At 37.9% G+C, this 20,229-nt stretch overlaps 1 protein-coding gene across 1 annotated transcript in view; it reads right to left on the bottom strand.

The window, feature by feature from the left end:
• Positions 1-15,940, bottom strand: part of PDE4D (phosphodiesterase 4D) — a 386,722-nt gene extending 370,782 nt beyond the window's left edge. Inside the window, exon 1 of the mRNA XM_051788281.1 lies at positions 15,459-15,940. Within this exon, the coding sequence (XP_051644241.1) occupies positions 15,459-15,841 (383 nt within the window). The 5' untranslated portion in view covers positions 15,842-15,940. The remainder of the gene's footprint in view (positions 1-15,458) is intronic.
• Between the last annotated feature and the right edge of the window lie 4,289 nt (positions 15,941-20,229).

Here is a 20,229-nt window from a genome sequence, read left to right as displayed (position 1 = left end):
ATATCTTCAAAAATATTGATAATATTCTACATGAACATGGCTTAAAGTTATTAAGCCTGACCAGTCAAACAGTTCAACAGGGGATTGAGCACTGTAGATTTAATTGCAAACCATACATTCTACCATACATTAAACCTATTAAGATGACAGGTAATAAAATAATCCTTCAATATCAAAAGTAAGGACTGACATCCCCTGATGAAAAAAAGAGAAACAGCAAAAATATTATAGCATTTTGAAACAAAAGCCACCCAAAATTAGCATCTGCACCACTTGGAGAACACACAAATTTCTCTGGTGTTAAATTTTAATATTTTCCCAAAGATCCATTAGGTTCCTCCTAAGAAATGAAAAAAAAAAAAAAAAGGTGATTTTATCTGACTCTACCACATTCTTCCCACTCAGATACCCTTCTGTTTGTACGAAGAGAGAGATGTGCTGACAGATCATACAGAAATTAATATAACTCAGAAGCAGTTACAAAATCAATGGAAGCAGAAATTGAAGTTCATGTAATTTAAAAGATATACAGTGCTTATGGAATGACTTGGAAAAATGTTTCCCTTCAGAGAATGAACATAATCAGAAGGTGATGCTTTTTCAGTATCAACAGTTATTGGAATTTTAGAACTACACTGTTTTATGTAAATACTAAAACACTGATTTCCTGTGCTGACCCAATATTCCACGACATTCTAGCTGAGATGCTTGTCTCCACAGTTTGAAGTGACAAGAAACTTCATCTATGGAAGGAAACCTTTTTGGGATGCCTTGGAATTCTGATCTAGGTTAAGTTGCCCATAAGTTCTTTTCCTTGCATCTGCAATCTTCTTACATATAGCTAAATTCTGTGATCTTCAGCTTATTACAGGATAATTTGATCTTTGGAATGACTCATCATTCTGTTTGAGGCTTCAATGCCACCAAAACCAAGGCAATCATAGCATGATAACAGAAATGACATACAGAAAGGACATAAATAACCACTTTGTGTTACTGAGTCAGTTTTGAAAGTAATACACATTTTCTGGCTTTTAAAATTTAACATTTTCTGGCTTTTAAAATTTAATATTGTGCCTTTATAAAAGAATGATTTAAATTACTTTGAATAACCAGCTACATTCTATGCACATAAAATGAAATGTATTCAATATCCACAAGGTGCCATGCATTTCAGAAATCAGGAATTTTTCCTAAGAAAATGGAGAAAAGTTTGTGCTAGTTTCAAAATCTAATAATGTGAAAGATATAAATTATATTTTTACATATTTTAACGTCCATCTATGTAACATATTTATAAATCAAAACCCCAAATTAAATGGTTTTCACCAGCAATGTGTTTACTATACTAGTTGTTCTATATAGTAAATAAGTTATATAATAAGATTAAATTAATATAATTAAATCTTTATTTATGTAGGATAAATATATTTTATCAAACATAGTCTATCCTGATTCCTTTGGCTGGAACTCTGGGAGTAAAAAGTAGAGCTTATCACCTTTGGAAGAAGGGGTAGGCAACTCTAAAGGACTACAGTGATATTGTGTGGTAATGCAGGGAAAAAATTAGAAGGGCCAAATCCCAGCTAGCACTTAATCTGGCTACTGGTGTAAAAGACAAAAAAAAAATTGTTTCTATAAATGCATCAGCAACAAGAGGAAGGCCAAGGAGAATCATCATCCTTTAGTGGATGCAGGGGAAAACATAATGACAAAGGATAAGAAAAAGGCTGAGGCACTTAATGCCTTCTTTGTCTCAGTCTTTACCAGTAACACCAATTGTTCTTGGGTTCTTCCAGCCCTCTGAGCTGGAAGACAAGGATGGGGAGCAGAATGAAGCCCCCATAATCCAAGAAGGAATGTTCAGCCATCAACTAGACCACTTAAATACCCACATGTCTATGGGGCCAGATGGAATTCACCCAGGGATACCAAGGGAGCTGGCAAAGGTGCTCATCAAGCCACTTTACATCATTTACCAGCTATCCTGGTCAACCAGGTAGGTCCCAGTTGACTGGAGGTTGGCAAATGTGATGTCCCTCTAAAGGAAGGTCAGAAGGAGGTTCCAGAGAACTACAGGCCTGGTAGACTGATCTTGGTGCAGGAAAGGTCACGGACCAGATCATCTTGAGTGCCATCATATGGCATGCCCAGGACTACCAAGAGGACTGGGACAAGCCAGCATGAGTTTAGGAAAGGCAGGTCATGTTTGACCAACCTGATCTCCTTTTATGACAAGGTGACCTACTTAGTGAGTGAGGGAGAGGCTGTGGATGTCATCAGCCTTGCCTTTAGTAAAGCCTTTAACACCATTTTCCACACCATTTTCCTAGAGAAACCAGTTGTTTGTCGCTTGGACAGGTGCAATGTTCACTGGGTTAAAAACTGTCTGGATGGTTTGGCCCAGAGAGTGGTGGTGAATGGAATTACATCTATCTGGCAGCTGGTCACCAGTGGTGTTCCCAGGGGCTCAGTATCAGGGCCAGTCCCGTTTAATGTCTTTATTGATGATTTGGACAAGAGGGTCAAATCTGCTTGCAGTCAGCTTGCAGGTGACACCAAGCTGGGCAGGAGTGTTGACCTGCTGGAGGGCAGGAAGGCTCTGCAGAGGGATGGGCTGGATTGATGGGCTGAGGCCAGTTGTATGAGGTACAACAAGGCCAAGTGTGTCCAGTTCTGGGCCCCTCACTATAAGAGAGACATTGAGGCGCTGGAGAAGGGTAATGGAACTGGAGAAGGGTCTGGAGCACAAGTCCTATAAGGATTTGGATTAAAGGATCTTAAGGGTTTTTTCCAACATAAAAAATTCTATAATAAAAACACAACACTATAAATTCTCTGGTTTTGATCCAGTTCCTTTAAAATATACCAAAATAACTTAATCAGTGCACTGGATTTTATTAATGTGGATTTTAGGAATTACTGAGAAAGCAGTTATTTTACCTACAGTTTTCAGAAAATATTTTTTTAAATTTAAAACAGCATTCTAAATATGAAATTATTTTCTTAAATTACATAACATAAAATTAAACTTAGAGAGAATCAAATTTAATAATATATAAATTACAAAAAAGAGATGCTAAGTATGTGATGATATGATCACAAGTGAAATTAAGCATTTTGAAAGTAACCTATTCTTTTCTCTCTGCTACCATCCTTAATATTAATATGATCTGGGTCATAAACAAAATAGCTATGTAAGTCTTAGAAGAAAACAATGTCTTGGAAGCAAGGAAAATGGTATATGCTTAATATGCAATTGGTAAATCATCATTATTACCTAGAATAATAGAGAAGAAAGTGGAATTCAACACTTAGAAACTATTCAACATTCATCAGCTGTGTTTGTGTTAAGTTCTGCTCAAGAGATGCACTTTTACATGTATATCGTGGTAAGAACTTTGAAAACCGAACAGCAACAGTGCCTTAGGCTGTGTTTAAACATCCTTTCTTCATGCTCAGGAATACATTATCACATATATATTTTATATTCTTATGGCATTTTCATATGTGTGGTAAGAGTGGATACAGCTGGGCATAACCTTCCTTACAGCCAGAGATATAAATGTGGGGATCAGACAATGAGGAATTTACACCTGTTCTACTGAACTCTTTGCACTTAGGAAACCAACACAAAGCACAGGATGTCTTGGCATCTTCATTTCTTTTTCTGCTGAATATGCAACTGCAGAAGGGTGCTCTACCCTAGAGGTTGCCATTCACTTTAAGCTTGTTTTTGGCAAGAGAGCAATTCCACATGGTTTTAAATAATCACTAAGTTCATAATACATTCAACTCTTAGGAACCTGAGGAAGTTCATATTGAGATTCATTATCAATTTTCAGTAATTATTTTAATTTAAAGTGGTGGAAATGTTTTCCATCTAAAAGACTGTAACAATCTTTTTTATGAACTACAAATTAGGGTGCAAATGGAGAATCAAGAATGTGGAAAACTTAAAAATTCACACTTCAGTACATTTGAACTGTATCAAGAATGGTGGGAAATTAGTACTAGAATTTGATATTCTGCATTTCAAACATATGTTCGGTCCATCATATCACACTGCTAATGACCATAATCCCTGCTGTCACAAAGCAGGATCTTGAAAAAGCATTCTCTTTCTTAACTGAATAAAACTATACAGCTAAAAAATGTTAGGACCATTTGAATTGTATATTTCGTAACTCTCTTGATTCTTTCTTTTGATAAGAAGCGCAAACAAGTCATAAAGTTGAATTTGCAATGTTAGGGTTCGTATTAAGCCAGAAGTCTTTTTAGTTCTAACAGACGAGGCATTTTCCTAATACACAAGCTTGTAAAGACAGCAGTGCTCTGGGAACTCTTGGTCTTATCACCTCCCTGTTGAAAAGTCTAAAAAGGTAAATTTTATTAAACATAGCTCTTGGAAGAGAAGGTAGACACAGAAGCAGAAACATTTCCCTTTCACTATCTGGTACATGGTAATAATGCATAACCTAAAAACCAGATGTATCTAAATGTATCTAAAGCAAGAATTTCAGTGGTTAAGTTCTGTGATGTGTAATCAACATGTGAATTTCTCAGCTAATATCCAATTTATGAACCAATAAAAATATTTAATATCATGTGGTTTGAAGACAGAAAACATTTGCATGTGTTTTAGTCTTCTCATTTCTCTAGGTTTCTGTACCAGTTTAATTTCCTTGTTCTTTAAGTTTTGTTACTGCCTGCTCAAACCAATTTTTTTCTCTGACCTGTGTTTCAAATTACACTTCAAGTTTCCTTACCCTTACTAAGTGCAGCTATAAAATTAACAAAAGAGGGGTTCTTTAAATAGAGGTAGAATCAAATACTATAAATTGCATTTTGGGCATCAAGGTTTTCTAAAACAATATAAAAAATATTTGCCGTATTTGATAATGTTATTTTTTTCTGGGTCCATTCATTAATTTTTCAACCACATTTATGGTCATTAAAAGTTAATGGATCTAAGAAAATTTAATGTACACTCTGGACAAGGGTATAGAAAACTTTTAGAGTAGAAAGTTTGCTGATATAAATTTGCTTCTGAGTGTGATCCAAGTAAGGATTAGTCAGTTGTTTCCATTCATGCAGATTATGCTTTACTGCTTCATTGTTTAATGTACATAAAATTTCACAATGAATAATTTAATTATTTGCTGCATATTTCACCCCAGGAAAAGAGACACTTTATGTTACTTCCTTACTTTGTTTTCTTTTCGTATGCATTTCTCACTAAAAATAAAAAAACAACCCTGCATTTTATTTTTATACTACCCCGCACTTTACACTACACTAACACTTCTACCACTATGGTATCAATGTTTGCCTGTTATTTCAATGGGACTATCAAGTCACAAGCTTTTCATCTGGTTGTTTACAGAACACTACATGTTGCATCAAAAATTTTAACAATCTAACAAGATTTCCTACAGACTCAATACTACATGTTGCATTATAAAAATATAGCTGTTTTAATTATAGTCATTTTTCATGCCTCATGAGCTCAAAGAAGTGCTTGATGTCTGTGTATCATCACAGGATTTGCAGCAACATACAACTGGGGGAAACTACAAGATTAGGCAGCAGTTCTATTGAAAAGCATTTCAGGTTACTGTGCATTAGAAGCCAATTATGATAGACCATTGCCATGCTGTTGGGAAAAAAAGATCAATCATCAAACTAGGATAAATATACAGAGGCATACTTTTCAGAACACTTAAGCTATGCCTCTGCTCTATCCACTTCTAGCATTTCCTTAGCTGAAGGTTTTGAATAGTTTTGGGCATGTTATGTAATGAAAGGTATGGATCAGAAATGGAAAGAGTGTAGAAGACAGAAACAACCAGATTAAGACTCTAAAAATATGATATAAAAAGAAAAAAAATAAGTAAAAGATCTGCCACAGCTGTAGCTGATTCTGTTATGAGTTCTATTCTAACTGCAAAATCTCTCCCAACTTTATGATTCTAAGCCAATAAATAGAAGATATTATCACCATCCAGTTTTAAAATCCATATACATAAAAGGTCTGCTATGCCTTTAACATAAAGTAACTTTGAGATATTGCAGAATATTTCCAAAGAAAAAATTAACTGTTAATAAGAAATCCTCCTTAATTTAAGGAAATCTGATAGTCTTCAGAAGACCAACATGGGAAACCAACTTCTTTGTATTTTCCTGAAGGTGTAGAGCTTCTGACAGTATGAGCTGGGAGGAAAACTACTTTGCTCAGAACAAACTCCTGCCATACACCTAAACTGCTGTGTTGGCTATACTAGAAAAATTTACATTTTCCAGCTGAACACCTTTCCTGTTACTGTTTGTAACTGCTAGTTACAGTCAATAAGCATGACTGTAAATTTATTTAGTTCCTAAGGAAAGTCAACAAATCACTGTGGAGATAGATTGATGGAAGCCAAAGCAGCGGCCAAAAGATGGTGAGACAATTTTAGTGAAGATTTAGTGGTGGGCTCTGTTTCCTCAAACCAATTTCTATCTCTCTCCTCCATTTTCTTTGTTTCTTAGTGTTCTCAGAGTGTTGCTATTGGTAAAAACTATCAATTTCTTTTGCATTTTTGTAAATCACACCAAAAGAAAACAGAAATTCAGGTGAATACCTGAGTAATTTAGGTTTTATGCTATACAGTATTCCTTGCTAACTGATAAAAAAGATAGATCTTTAGGTGAGATTTCTGTAATGTCTCAGAGGCACTCTTCTCCTCACATACTGAAAACCCTATACACTATGTAGATATATCAAAATACCTATCTTAAGTGTAGACTGTTTTTATTCTCACAGCCAAGCACAGATTATGCCTAAGAATTCTTAGAACATTGGTGCATAGAGAAATGGATTTGCTGATAATCTAAGGTTTATAAGTGGACTGAGGGAAATTAAATGAACGTAAGTTCCTGTAGCACATATATACATCCAGCAGTCCTTTACATCATTATCCTATCATTAGATGGGACATTACTAATATTTTATTTAATGATATCTCAAGTGTTTGAGAGAGAGAAAGAGAGAGAGAAAGAGAGCACCTACAACTGCATCTGCAAAAAAAATCACAGTCTTAAATTTGTGATATTTTTTATTTGGTATTATAAAAGCGAGTAGAAGTGTTAAAGAGAATGTTTACCCTCCTTCCATATACTGCCACATTTTCTCACTAGTAGCATCTCTTTTAACTTCTACAAAAAGTCACTTCACTGTTTCTTGAGAATCCAACTCTTCCCTTGAAATACTTGGTGCTATGCCACTTCCTAAGTGGAGAGAAAAAATAAGTAAAAAAAAATAGAGGAAATTTAGAGTGTTACTTAAAATGATGAGTTTAAAGCTAATAATTGAAAAGAAAGATGAATACAAAATTACCTTTACAAAACAGGAAAGGTTATTTGAATAGCATCTGCTCTGACTCCCATGACTTTTTATGTTCATCTGCTGTAAACAAGTGAACATGACCACATGTCAAAACGTAAGTGTGATAAACTGTAGTGATAGCTGAGTGATGATCATCCAATGATTTCTCAGTTTCAGAATCTGACAGGAAATTTTCATCCCTCTGTTAGAACACATCCTAGAAGAGTATACATATATACACAGAGAGAGAGAGACTATTATATACCTTTTCCTCATGAACTCTCAGATCCTGTGAGCACAGCTTTGCAGCACATTATATTCTCCTGAAACTCTGCTCTCAGTATTTAATATAAACTTATATTATTAATTGAACCTCCCTAACTTTATTCAACAGCTGGACTGATTTCTCTATGGGTGAATGTGTTTTGGCTGTCATTATATATGTGTGTTCAAATACACATCCAAATATCTCTTTACTCACAGATTTTTTAATGTGGTGATTTTGATTAACCTCCCTCATATATGACCAAGCACTAATTTTACACATTTACTTTCCTATGGGAATGATGCTCTAAGACTTTTTTCTAGGAGGAATAACTAAACTAAGCTAAACTCTCATTCCATATATTTTGAATTTCCTAAGGATTTTCAAGTCCTCAAAGATGGTAGATTTTTGCACTTTTTTTCCCCTCTATAGTCCTCTTTTGTTGTTTGAGATGAGCTTATGAGCAGTTTTTCTGCACTGTACAGTCCAGAAGCAATGGACCTATTTTTCAGGGAAGCCAGATTTGGAAATATCTTTTGGAAGAGGTTATAATGGCAATGGAAAAAAAAAAAAGAAAATAATTGGGTTTCAAGATCCAGTTTGCAATCTCCTATATTCATGGCATTGTATTGTGTAAAAACCGAAACCTTAGAATAGTAGAAATAACAGAAAGTTAGGCTCAGCTGTCAGAGGCATAGATTCAAGTATTGGACCAGGGACTTTTGAATGAGGTTTTTTTTCAAGGTGTTTTAATTTCTTGAATTAGAGGGATGGATGGATGGCCCTGGAGAAAACTGTTCCCACCATGCTTATTTTTCCTGTCTGGAGTCGTATGGCCTTAGATCAACTTGGCCAAGGTAGGACGAGCAAGAGTGGGAACATCTCTGAGAGATACTAAAATCCTCAACAAATTATTTGATAGGAAATCAGAGTTTTATTTTCTCATTTTTATTCCCTCTGATTATTCTCACAGCTGAACTCTCTCCCCAAAATTTGAAAGAGACTACAGGTCTCTCACAAGGAGAAAGAGAGCGAGGGGATAGTCTACGCAAATTAAATAAGGAACATTGTGTAGGTAATAAACAGCACTGGAAAATAACACTTCCACCACTAGACTTTAAAGTAGACCTGTGGAATTGCTACTCCACACTAGTGATCTTGCACCCAGAGAACTATGCTACCTCCCTGATCAGGGAGAGGATGCAAAGAAGATACAACCCATCTCTTGGAAGTGCACAAAGGAAGTACTTCACAAAATGAAGCAAATAACACAAGTCAGAACATAGCAAATTCTGATTAGATATTTGAAAAATGTTTTACCATGAAGTGGTCAAACCCTGCAACAGTTTGTCCAGAGAGACTGTAAAACCTCTGTTCCTGTGCATGTTCAAGGCTGAACGGAACACATCCCTGAGCAATCTGTTCTTAACAGATCTGCTTTGAGCAAAGTTCAGACCAGGTGACCTCCAGAGGCCCCTTCCAACATAAATCATTCTATGATTCCATGATTCTATAGTGCTATATGTCTTTATTTTGTGTTTAGCCCTTTCATATTTGCATGTACTAAGTTAACTGAGCATGTGGACTTGTCTTATTTATTATCAGTCTGCAGCTATTTTTCTTTACTGTACTTGAAGATACCCAGAAACTATGTTGCAAATACTGTAGTGTAACACTGTAATACAGACTTATTTAAAATAACTGGAAGTATCCAGGCACTTATGCATAATAGCAGCCACAGTTTTAAGCTAAAGGGTTAGTTTGACATCTTCAAAGCAGGACACATTAAGCCATTTGGAAGACACAGGAGACAGGAGAGAAACAACCAAAAAGAATCTGGGGAATGAACAACAGTGGGGCAAGTCCTAGCTACTAACAACTGACAGATACTGGTCCCCTACTGTAACCCATGCTAGACATAATTAAGGCCTTAAAATGTCAAGGAAGAGATGCAAGTAACAGGATTACTGCCTTCCAAATAAATAATAACAGAATTTAAAATCTTACCTATATATTTTCATTCCTGTTCACAAGTGTTATTATCACCTTTAAGTATGCAGTCCAAACAAGCATTACTAAATGTAGTTTCTCTAGATTATTGGAAGAATTTTAGATTTGATCGTGACATTGTGATGATCCACTCCATTACCAAAAAAGAACTCTTGTTCTCAGAAATAAACTGTATTCTTGTTCATGAGAATAAACTTTGTAGCAACACTCATCTTTTCTAGATCTGTCAAATACCTCGTACTGACTAAACTGGCAGAGGAACGTTGACATTCTTCATGTTGGCAAGTACCAACCTACTGGGATGATTCAAATCATCCTATCTAATCACATGGAGTGGTGTTTGTCTAACACATTTTCTTCATTAAATTCTTGCCTTCCAGTAGCAAAAAATTCAATCTTGGAACTTGTCCACCAAGGCAAACTATTTAGTGGTCAGAGTATTGCCTTGCTTTCCTATACGTTCCCAGCTTCCTATCACATTTGTAGGTTTAACACATCAGCATAATCTCAAAGGTTTTCCCGCTAGCTCCAAAGTCTTCTCTAAGCAAAGTGTACCATGTAGTTAAATTATTTAATTCCATTTAAAACTAATTTTTAAGGAACTTACTGTTTTACACAGAATTTACATATAAATTACTCCTCAGCTGCACACCTGGTGTCTCCACATGTTCTAAGCATCAGATGAGAGCCACTAAGCTGACACGAAGAGCCTGTGTGCTCAACAGACAACTCTACTAATACTCAAATAATATTGCTATATTAAAACCTCTTTTAAAAATAGGAATACATTAAACAGTTATGTTAATAATTTTAAGGTAGAACTTCATATGGCTATGCCAAAGAAAAAGTGTTTAAATCCTGATTATTCTCTGTTTGATTATGAAGAGACTGTCCTGCTAAATTACCAGATCTATACTCACTAAATTAAGAAATTTGAACCATTCATTCTCAGCAATATTCATATTAAATATATTTGATTATGTGAATTTTAGAAGCATGAAAATAACATTATTCCTATTTTTCAGGTCACACAACAGTAACAATCAAAAAATGTAAGTCTTTCACAACACAAAAACAATACCCTTACAGTCACTTATTTAAAACATTTTACAACATATGTTTCTTATTTAATTTATCTTTATGGACAATTCACAAAGAACATTAATTGAATAATGTTTACTAACTTTAAAATTAATTTGTATCTTTGAGGGAAAGAGAGCATATGCCAATTATCTTAACATCTTGGTTGCCAGTACTACTCAGTAGTAAACAAAGAAATAATACACTGCCAAGTAAACAAAAAAATTCTAAGTTAGACACTGCTACTAAATTCTGAGAGCATTATCTATGGGCCTGTAAGTTGGAAAACATTCTTCTTCCTTTCCCTTAATTTGTATGGAATTAGCTAGGACATAATGGACCAAGAACAGCTTTCCAAACCAAGCAGGAAGAAGGAATGGGGTTTAGGATGGAAAGATGTATGCATTTTATTGGAGAAAAAAACAGACGTTTGCCAAGATTTGCAAAGATTCCATTATTTTTTCAGTGGCTGTATATATAGAAACAAATCCTGAGGGTTTATCTATATAAACGATTACAGTGGCATACAAATATTCCAGACTTGAGAAAGTCAAGACACTAACACACAAAACTCATTTCTGCTCTTAATAGAGAATAAAAGCCTCTGGACAATTGAAACATTATGCTGCATTCAATTTTGAATATTATTTTGGTTTATTAACAATTACTGGGTGGTATAAAGGCAAGATTGACACTTCAAGAAAAATAATCATACAAATCTACATTTGTAACCAATGCAGTAATGGATGCTACCTGGTTAGACATAGTACCATAGAAGAAATGGAAAGAGAGCAAGTAGATTTTTTTTTGACAGCAACTAATTTTAATGGTCACTTATCAAAGTAGGTTTTTAAACGGACAGCAATAGGGAACAAGAACAAGGATTCCTGGATTGTAAAAGACTAATTTTTCTTCACTGTTGTGCAGTGGTTTGCGTGTAAGTATAGATGAAAAGTTGGTTTTGTGAAGAAGCCTAGATCAATACTTCACTTGAGATAAAATTTACAGAAGACCTATTGTAAAATAATAATGGTCTGGGAAACCTGATAAAAAGAAGTCAAAGTTCTAAGAGATTAGGATTTATTTTAAGGATACAACATCCTGGGAAATTCCTCAGCTATTGGTATTAGGACTGGTGCTGTTTGTTCTCTATTTTTCCAGTCTGAAATTTCAGTAGTGAAAAATAGAACACAGAAAGACGATACGGCAGGATGATTTAATTGACATATGACTAATGGCCTTTAAAAATGCTAGGATTTTTTTAAACAACTAAACTGTGTATATAGACCATGCAATAATGCTAATAATGTGCAAAGCACATAGAGGTGCCCGAAATTTTTGCAGATAACCAGAACAGCTTCATTTATTACACTGAATGTTTTGCACTACTGAATGGAAAATTATTTGAGTTGTATTTCCCAATTCCACTACTACTATTAATTATTACATAGTACCTTTTATTCTATGATCTTTGACATGAACCTGTAATTACTCCATTTCTGGTTTTATTTTACACATTAGAAAACATTGTCAGAGAGAGATTAACTGACTTGGACAAGACCACACAGTAAACAACTGGCAAAAAAAGCCGATCACAGATAGCGCCAGCTATCTTCTTGACTCCTCTGGCTTTTGCATAGCTCTTATGTCTATGAATTCAAAGCACTTACCTTCTCATTTGAAAATACAGGAATAATCTTGACTTTTAAGAAGAATACATTGGTCAATGATTCTGATACAGTCTTCTGTATAATGAAAGGACACTGTATTCCTTGAAGAAAATATAGTACTGTACTAAATAAGTTGTGTACAAAGTTACTGATGATCACAAAGAGAAAGCATTAGAAAGATTAGAAATAATACTTAATATCACAGACTACAAGCACATTGTGTTTTTCAACTAGCTCCGTTTAGAATTTTTGTTAATTGATTTTGCCTTTTAAATGTTAAGTCTCTTCGGTTTGAATAATAAAGTTGTACTAGTTAGTTCTAAATTAAAGTTTAACATGTGTAATTTCTTCTCATTTCTTTTGAAAAATATAACTCATATATTTTTAAGTTCTCTACCAAACCTAAAATAGAAAATACTTAAAAGCTGTATATTTGGCTTCTTGAGTGTTCTATTATAGTTTTCATTGATGTTTTCAGAATTATTAGAGTGAAACAAAACAAATTCTGCAGAAACAATTTCATAGATACAATTTTTGCGCATTTGAGACGTTAATGTTTAATACTATCCCTAACACCGGATGTGTTTTCCATACTTCTATACACAATTTTGCCCAGTTCTGTACAGTTCTATACACAATATTCAGAGCAATTTGAAGTCTTCTGAAAGACAAGCTTGTCACCTACACCATGATAAATTCATGGGAATCCACTCAGAAATGGTTTTTTGGAAAGAGGCTAAATAAGGGAGAAATATGAAGAAATCTTAATATGAAAAGGGGAACTGAAATACTTAAAAGGACAGAGGCCTTTCACAAAAATATTGGGGTTTTTTGCCAAAGTCATCACTTTTACAAGAATACTAAGAAGATATTTTGCTTTTCTTTTTATGAGAAAATCCCAAACAAACCAGCAGTTGACTAAAAAGTTGAAATTAAAGTTCTGCAAAGACAAGCCTTTCCTGATATTTCTTGGACATATTTGTAAAGCAATTTGTTACAGTGTGCTTTGTGTTTCCACACTATAGCTATTTGTTTCATTTCACCATGAGATTTTATTCTAAGAAACTCATGGAATGGTGAATTATGTTGGACTATTTTACTCTGCTTTGTTTTACTACTTCTAAAAAGGAGGCACTTCTGAGGCATATTTACCAATCCCATAGAAATAAAATAAAATCCACTGACCTCTCTTAATTTTATAGCAGCATGTTTTGTCAAAATATTTTTGCACTTATAAAAAGAATGGAAGTTTAAAAAACCAAACTATGTTCATACTGAATTTTTATTTCTTACTTAGATAGGCACCATATGAATTGTAATTTAAAATTTAAAGTGGCCCTAAAATATTAACAAAAAACCCAGTACGTGTACTCTGCCTTCCCACCTGGAGTTAGCATCTCGTCAATAACTAAATCACTTATGGAATAATGTTGTATATAATCAAACAAACCATTATAATTTATAAAAATTAAATCCTTTGCATTTAAAAAACAGAAATGCATTCAGTCTTAAAGGTCAAAAGCCCTAGAGACCTAGAGGGATTTTCATATAAAGGAAAGAGGAATGTATTAAAAAAAGCTTTAAATTGAACATTTGTTCATTTTTGAAGCATATGATTTCTGTTTTCAAATCTTACATGGTGAAAAATTTAACATCATTAACTTCAGACAAGCATGAGTTCGCACAAGTGATACAAAGGTATATCAACAGAATGGCTGCGTGAAAACCAAAGATATTAAAAGACATATTTTAAAGACTACTGATTTGAAAATACAGTTCTAATTTACAATTGCCAAACCTCTCTTTATTTCCTAATTATATCTGAAGTGGGAATGAAGTCAACATTAGGTAGAGATAGATCTAACAGTGCCAGTGAATATTCAAGTATGTCTTGTTCAGATTTATGGCCAAGGCTCCATAATAAAGAATCCAGTGTGTACCACAGAAACACACAAAGCAATCTTCATTTAGAAAGGATTCTATTATTTATTCATCAAGCATATCACACTATAAAAATCTAAATATCTAGGAAATCAAAAATCTACAGAGTAACTCAGTATTAAGTGTTGCCCCTCTGCCCACCATTCTCTCCATAAATCCTTTATTCACAATGATTGCTTAAAATTCAAGTGCAAGCGTGTGGCTTTCCACTAAAAGGAATTGGTTACAGCTACTAAAATGAAGACTGAATAATAAATTGATCATTCAGATACGACATCCTACTGATTTTGACAGAGAATTTTATTTTAAAACAGATGCCTGTGATAGCCATCAAGGGCAAAATAGCCATTGGTGAGCTACACCCTGAAAAATAAATCCACAGCTCATTTAGCGGGGAACAATAGACTAGTAGATGACGGACTCCTCCCTCTGGCTAAGAAACCATTAGCCTATTTTCTCAACTAAACCCATTCAAACTAACAGGACCCTAACCCTGGATTTGCCACACTGTCTCCCAGCTCCCTGAGCTCTCATTATTTTAACTTTGTGCGAACATCACACTAATGGGCGTCCTTCCCACTCGGTACCAGCACTGAGGGTTCCCGGGGAGCTCGGGCAGCTCCAGCGAGGAGGGCAGGCGGGGAGGCAGCGGAGCGGAGCCGGGCGGCAGTGGGAAACAGGACCGCGCTCCCCGGCCCGCTCACGGCTCCGTGCTGGCACAGACGCCTTCCCGCTCCCACCCACGTGTTTTGCGACCGCTTTTCCACGCACAGACAGGCGTGTATGGGACGACACGGCGCCGCCCGTGCCCCGGTCACGCCCGCTCCAGGCGAGCCCTGCCCAGGGGGTGCCCGCAGCGTCCCAGCCCGGGCTTCCCGGCACGGCTGCCCATCCCGACCCCACCTCCCTTTCGGAACCTCCGCAACTGCGAGGTCCCCCTTCCTTCTCCTTCCCGCCGCAGGGAGCGAGGCGGGTCGGACGGGCGATCCCGCTGTGCCCACACCTCGGCGGCTGCCGCCGCCGCCCGCCGCCCCCCAGCTCGGAGCAGCCGTGGCGGGCGCGAGAGCGGCCCCTCCGCCGCGCCCCCACCCCCGCGGCCGGAGCGCCGGGCCAAACCCGCTCCTACCGTCTGAGTCCCTGGAAGGAGGAGGGCCAGGACATCCGCGATTTCTTCAAGCCGGGCCGGTGGCCGGTCTCCATGGCGTAGGAGGCGCGGTCCATGGCTTGGCAGTAGAGGTATCGCTCCGTATCGGAGTAGCCGCGGTGCCTGACGCGAGCCCCCGCCAGGCAGCGGCCCCGCGATGCGGTCGGCGGCGGTGGCTGCCCGGGGTGCTGCTGCTGGTGCTGGAGGAACTGGTGCTGCCGCAGCTGCGGCGGGTAGTGCTGGTCGTGCCGCCACAGATGCTTGGGGGCTTTGAGACTCCCTCTGCCCCCGCCGCCGTCGCTGCTGCCGTCGCTGCCGCTGCCGCTGGGCATCGCGGACAAGCCGCTGCCGTGCTCTGCCTCCATGCTGCCGGCTGCCGCGCTGGGCGGGCAGGGGCGGCAGCCACCGCCTTCCCTGCGGGAAGCTCCGGGGAAACTGTGCTGAAAAGTTGGACAGCTCCTGCCGCACCACCCCTCGCCCGGGTGTGGGAGTGGCTGGGGCCGCCGCGCCGCCGGGTCTTGACGGCCACTCGGGAGGGGAGGCGGGGAGAATGGGCAGAGGGGTGGAGGAGGAGGAGGAAGAGGAGGGGGAGAAGGAGGAAGAGGTGCAGGAGAGGGGCTGGCTTCCCGCTCGAAATATTTAAAGCCAGGCTGGAGCCAGCGCGGGGGAGAGCGGAGCTGGTATCGGGTTGCAGACGGGGCGCAGGGAGCGCTGGGGTGTGCAGAAGGCGGGGCAGGGCACAACCCGGGTGCCGGCACGGTTCGGGAGTGGGAACGGAACCAGACGTGAGCGCGGAGGGGTTCTCCCTGCCACTGCCCATCCCGCCTCTCCTGAGGCGCGCCCCTCGCCTCCCGAGGCCGTGGCTCGTGGCCGGACACGACTCCCTCCAGGAGGACTCTCACTGCCAAGCGACGGCAGGTAGCAAAGTTACACACGCCTCAGTTTACCGAGAACTTTGAGGTGGGTTAAAAATGGGTTCTTCCTCCCTAAACTCCTCCACCCAACACCCTTTATTCCCTATAAAGTGCTTCCAATCTTTGCCACATCAGGTTCAGAAATCGTCTGTTTCCCAACTTGAAACCTTCCCCTGGTCTGCCATCTTCACCAATGAGTAAGCTCCCTTCCTGCAAGGAGTAAGACTGGCTGTAAATCAAGGCGAAGAAGGTTTAATTATAGCGATGCTGAGCCTACTGCTACAGAGAAGCTTTTCGATTATATTCCACTATCTTCGGGACTTTGTAACTGCCACGGGGAAAAGATCATTTAAAGTTAAAATTTACAGAACAGGAACTTCATCCTAAGAGAGTTTTAAAATTAGTTTCATATTGCAAATTCTTTTGTGCTCATTTACAATTAATAATTCACAATGAAAGGAAATAACAATGTATCAAGTTTCTTTTTTATTATTTTTTTTTAAAGTAGAATAGACATTTGTTGTGTGTGGTTATATTCTAAAATCTAACACTTCTTGTTCCTGGCAAAATTCTAATATCTACACTCCTGATAAAATATGGAAAAGATACAAGGAAGTGCTCATTTGAAAACTACTAATATGTATTTGTACCGTCCTTCTAGTCTGTTTGCCAGAGTACCAGAACTAAGCAAAAAAGCATGGCAAAAATATCTCTCCTACAGTACCTTTACAAAACCATACATTTTGTTGCAGTCAATGTTCATCTACTCGTTAGACTGTTCTGATTAGCTTCATGCACAACTTCTACTTCCTCAATCATAAAATTGGTCTTGTCATCCCTTTTCCCTTTCCATCACTGATCTGCAATCATTTTAAACCTCATAAATTTCTCTTGGAACTTGATTTCTTCTTCTTCTTTTCTTTATTTCTTACTAATGCAAAAGCACATCTCTGTGAACTCATTTGTGTGTTGATCTACTTTTTTCATTCTCCATCTTAAAGTCAGCCTTCCTTCCTATACATACAGTGCTCCTAAAATTAAGATTCACTCGCTAACCATGTACGTCCAAGCTTTTGTTGGGCAAAACTCCCAGTCTGTGTTTCTTTGAGCCAGTAGTACATTCCTAGATAATCCTGGTAATCATCCACCATCCCTTCATTTTTTCTTTCCTGCCATAATAACTGTTAGTTTCAGCAAACAATTTCAGAAAATAGAAGGTCGTATTGTAAATCCTGGAAAAGAGCCTAAGTAGTACTTCTATTGAATGTAGTCTGAGCTTGAGCTCACAGTTATCAAGTTCTGATTCTTCTGCTATTTATCCAGACATACAAGACTATTTCCAAGCCAGACATCTTAAATGCTACCACTTGCCCAGCTGTGCAAGACTGTGACAGTTTTGATAGTGTGTGCAGTACACAGAAAATTGGAAGGAGATGATATGAGAAAGTATCAGAAGTATATGAAGTCAGACAAGAGGAAAGAATTATATCCAAAATATAACAATGGGGCTAATTGCAGTGTGGGACATAGAATGCAAACCCATTAAAAACTCAGAGAAGAGAAACAACTTTCTATCCTCATTAACTTCCACTGGGATATTGCACAGGGATTGTATTTTAAAATTATTAGTTCTCTCTACTCTTAAAATTAGACAAAATTTCTGTGACCAATCTCTCTGTAATTTCACAGAGTCAGAGAAGAGCCTTTTGGAAGGACCTTCATAAGATTGTCCAGCCTAACTTCAAGCTCAAAATGGGGCTATCATCAATACTAGATCATAGAATCATAGAATCAGCTGGGTTGGAAGGGACCTTTGAGATCATCAAGTCCAACCCTTGATCCACCACCACTGCAGTTACTAGACCATGCCACATCCAGTCTCTTTTTAAAAATCTCCAGGGACGGAGAATCCACTACTTCCCTGGGCAGCCCATTCCAATGTCTGACCACCCTCTCTGTAAAGACAGCCACATCTTTCTCTGAATCTCAAAATCCTCCAACAACAGAATTTCACCAGCCTCTGTGGATAACCTACTATGGTGCTTCACCACACTCCTAATAAGGAGAATTTTCCTGATGTGAACATTTGAACCTCCCAGTCAGGGGCCATTGCCCCTCCTTAAACAGCATGCCACCACTGTCAAGGACTTAAATTTGTTGTCTTTTGCAACTAATCTTCCCAGCTGCAGGATGCCTTCAGATTGTCTCTTACCTCCTCCACACCAGACTCAGCAAGCTCAGCCTCCTTAAGCGCTCATCACTGATCATGTGCTTGAGGCCTCAGCCATCTGGGTAGCCTCCTCTGGGCTCCCAGCATTCCCCTTCATTCACAACCTACAGTCACTTTGGCACGTGGTTTGTTTTATTTTTGATGAAGAGTGCAGTGTTAGCTGTTATCCACGCTACAGTCCACCAAAGCTCCCAGGTTCTTTCCAGCACGGTTGCGACTCAGTCAGTCACTTGCTGGCTTGTGCCAGTGCTTCAGGTTGTCTTGTCTGGGTGCTGAACTCTGCGCTTCATCATGAACTCAAGTAGCAACTCTTTATGGTGATGTACTCATTGCCACCTGCCAGCTAGATTCTAAGAGACTGTTCTCTAGACTTCAGTCCTACTTCAGTCTGTTCATCCAGTTCACATGAGAATGTTTGGGGGGATTATTTCAACATCTCTACTAAAATGAAGGTGTGCTACACCCATTGTTCTCTATTCCAAACACTCTTTTCTTAAAGGAATACAATTAGGTTAACCCCAAAATATTTGCCCTTGGTAAATCTAAATGTTGCGTAGTCCTGAGTATTTTCCTGTCTTTTGCATGTCCAGAAATATATTTAGAGATGTGCTTGGACCAAATCATGTGAGATTGGTAAGTCTCTAGTACTTTTATTTTTCTCTTTGCCTTTCTTAAGGATGAGTGTAGCATCAACCTTTTCCCAGCTGTCAGGGACTTCCCTTACCCATCATGACTTTCCACAAATGAAAAACAGCAGCCTCATGGATGCCCTTTGGATTGACTCTGGCATTGCCCTTTGGATCAGTCTTATCTCATCTTGTGTATTTGAACTTATAAGGACACTTTTGATATTCCCCATTCAATCTTATATTTTCAGAATACACCTAATGTTTTAGACATCAAGTTCAATTTGACAGAAAGTCAAAGCATATTAGCATTTTGAAATAAAAAAATTAACTCTGAGAAACACAGAAAATGCAGCAGATACACATACTTATCTGCATTACACTGCCAATACTTGTACAAGTAGAAAAGAAAGTACTCCATTAGAATTAATCTAAGAAACTACATGAATCCTTTTCAGACAATTTTGATTTGGGTTTTTTGTTGTTGTTGTTTGGGTGTTTTTCTATCTTTCTTTTGGGGAGATATTGTGTGTGTGTATTTTTTCTTGTGCAGAAACCTTATTTTACCTTCATACCAGTGAGACTTCTATAAAAATTTTCTCTTTTTTAGGAATAGCATTGATGTATTCCATTTGAATACCTATTTTACACTTAATAATAGTGTTATGTTGTTAAGAGTAATGTAGTTTTGCACTTACATAGTGTTTTTCAACTATATAATCCAAAAAATACAGATAGAAGGTTGTTACTGTATTTTACACAAAAGGAGACTTAACCACAGGGCCCAAGAAATGGCAATGTACAAAGGCAGAAGTTCAGGTACAGTTAAATACCTGATTCTAATTTCAGTCACCTACCAATCCTTGTATTTAAATTTTTAAAACAACATGTACATAACCAGGTTTTTACTACACAAGTTTGCTAAGTCACTGTCAGAACATTTACACAAAATATTTGCCCTTCCCTGCAAAATATAATATCAA

The sequence above is a fragment of the Manacus candei genome, unplaced genomic scaffold, assembly GCF_025592945.1.
Source record: "Manacus candei isolate 608988 ecotype Guabito, Panama unplaced genomic scaffold, ASM2559294v1 h1tg000024l, whole genome shotgun sequence".
Classification (NCBI taxonomy): Eukaryota; Metazoa; Chordata; class Aves; order Passeriformes; family Pipridae; genus Manacus; species Manacus candei.
Note: the sequence above shows the minus strand (reverse complement) of the source record. Positions and strands in the feature narration are given on the sequence as shown.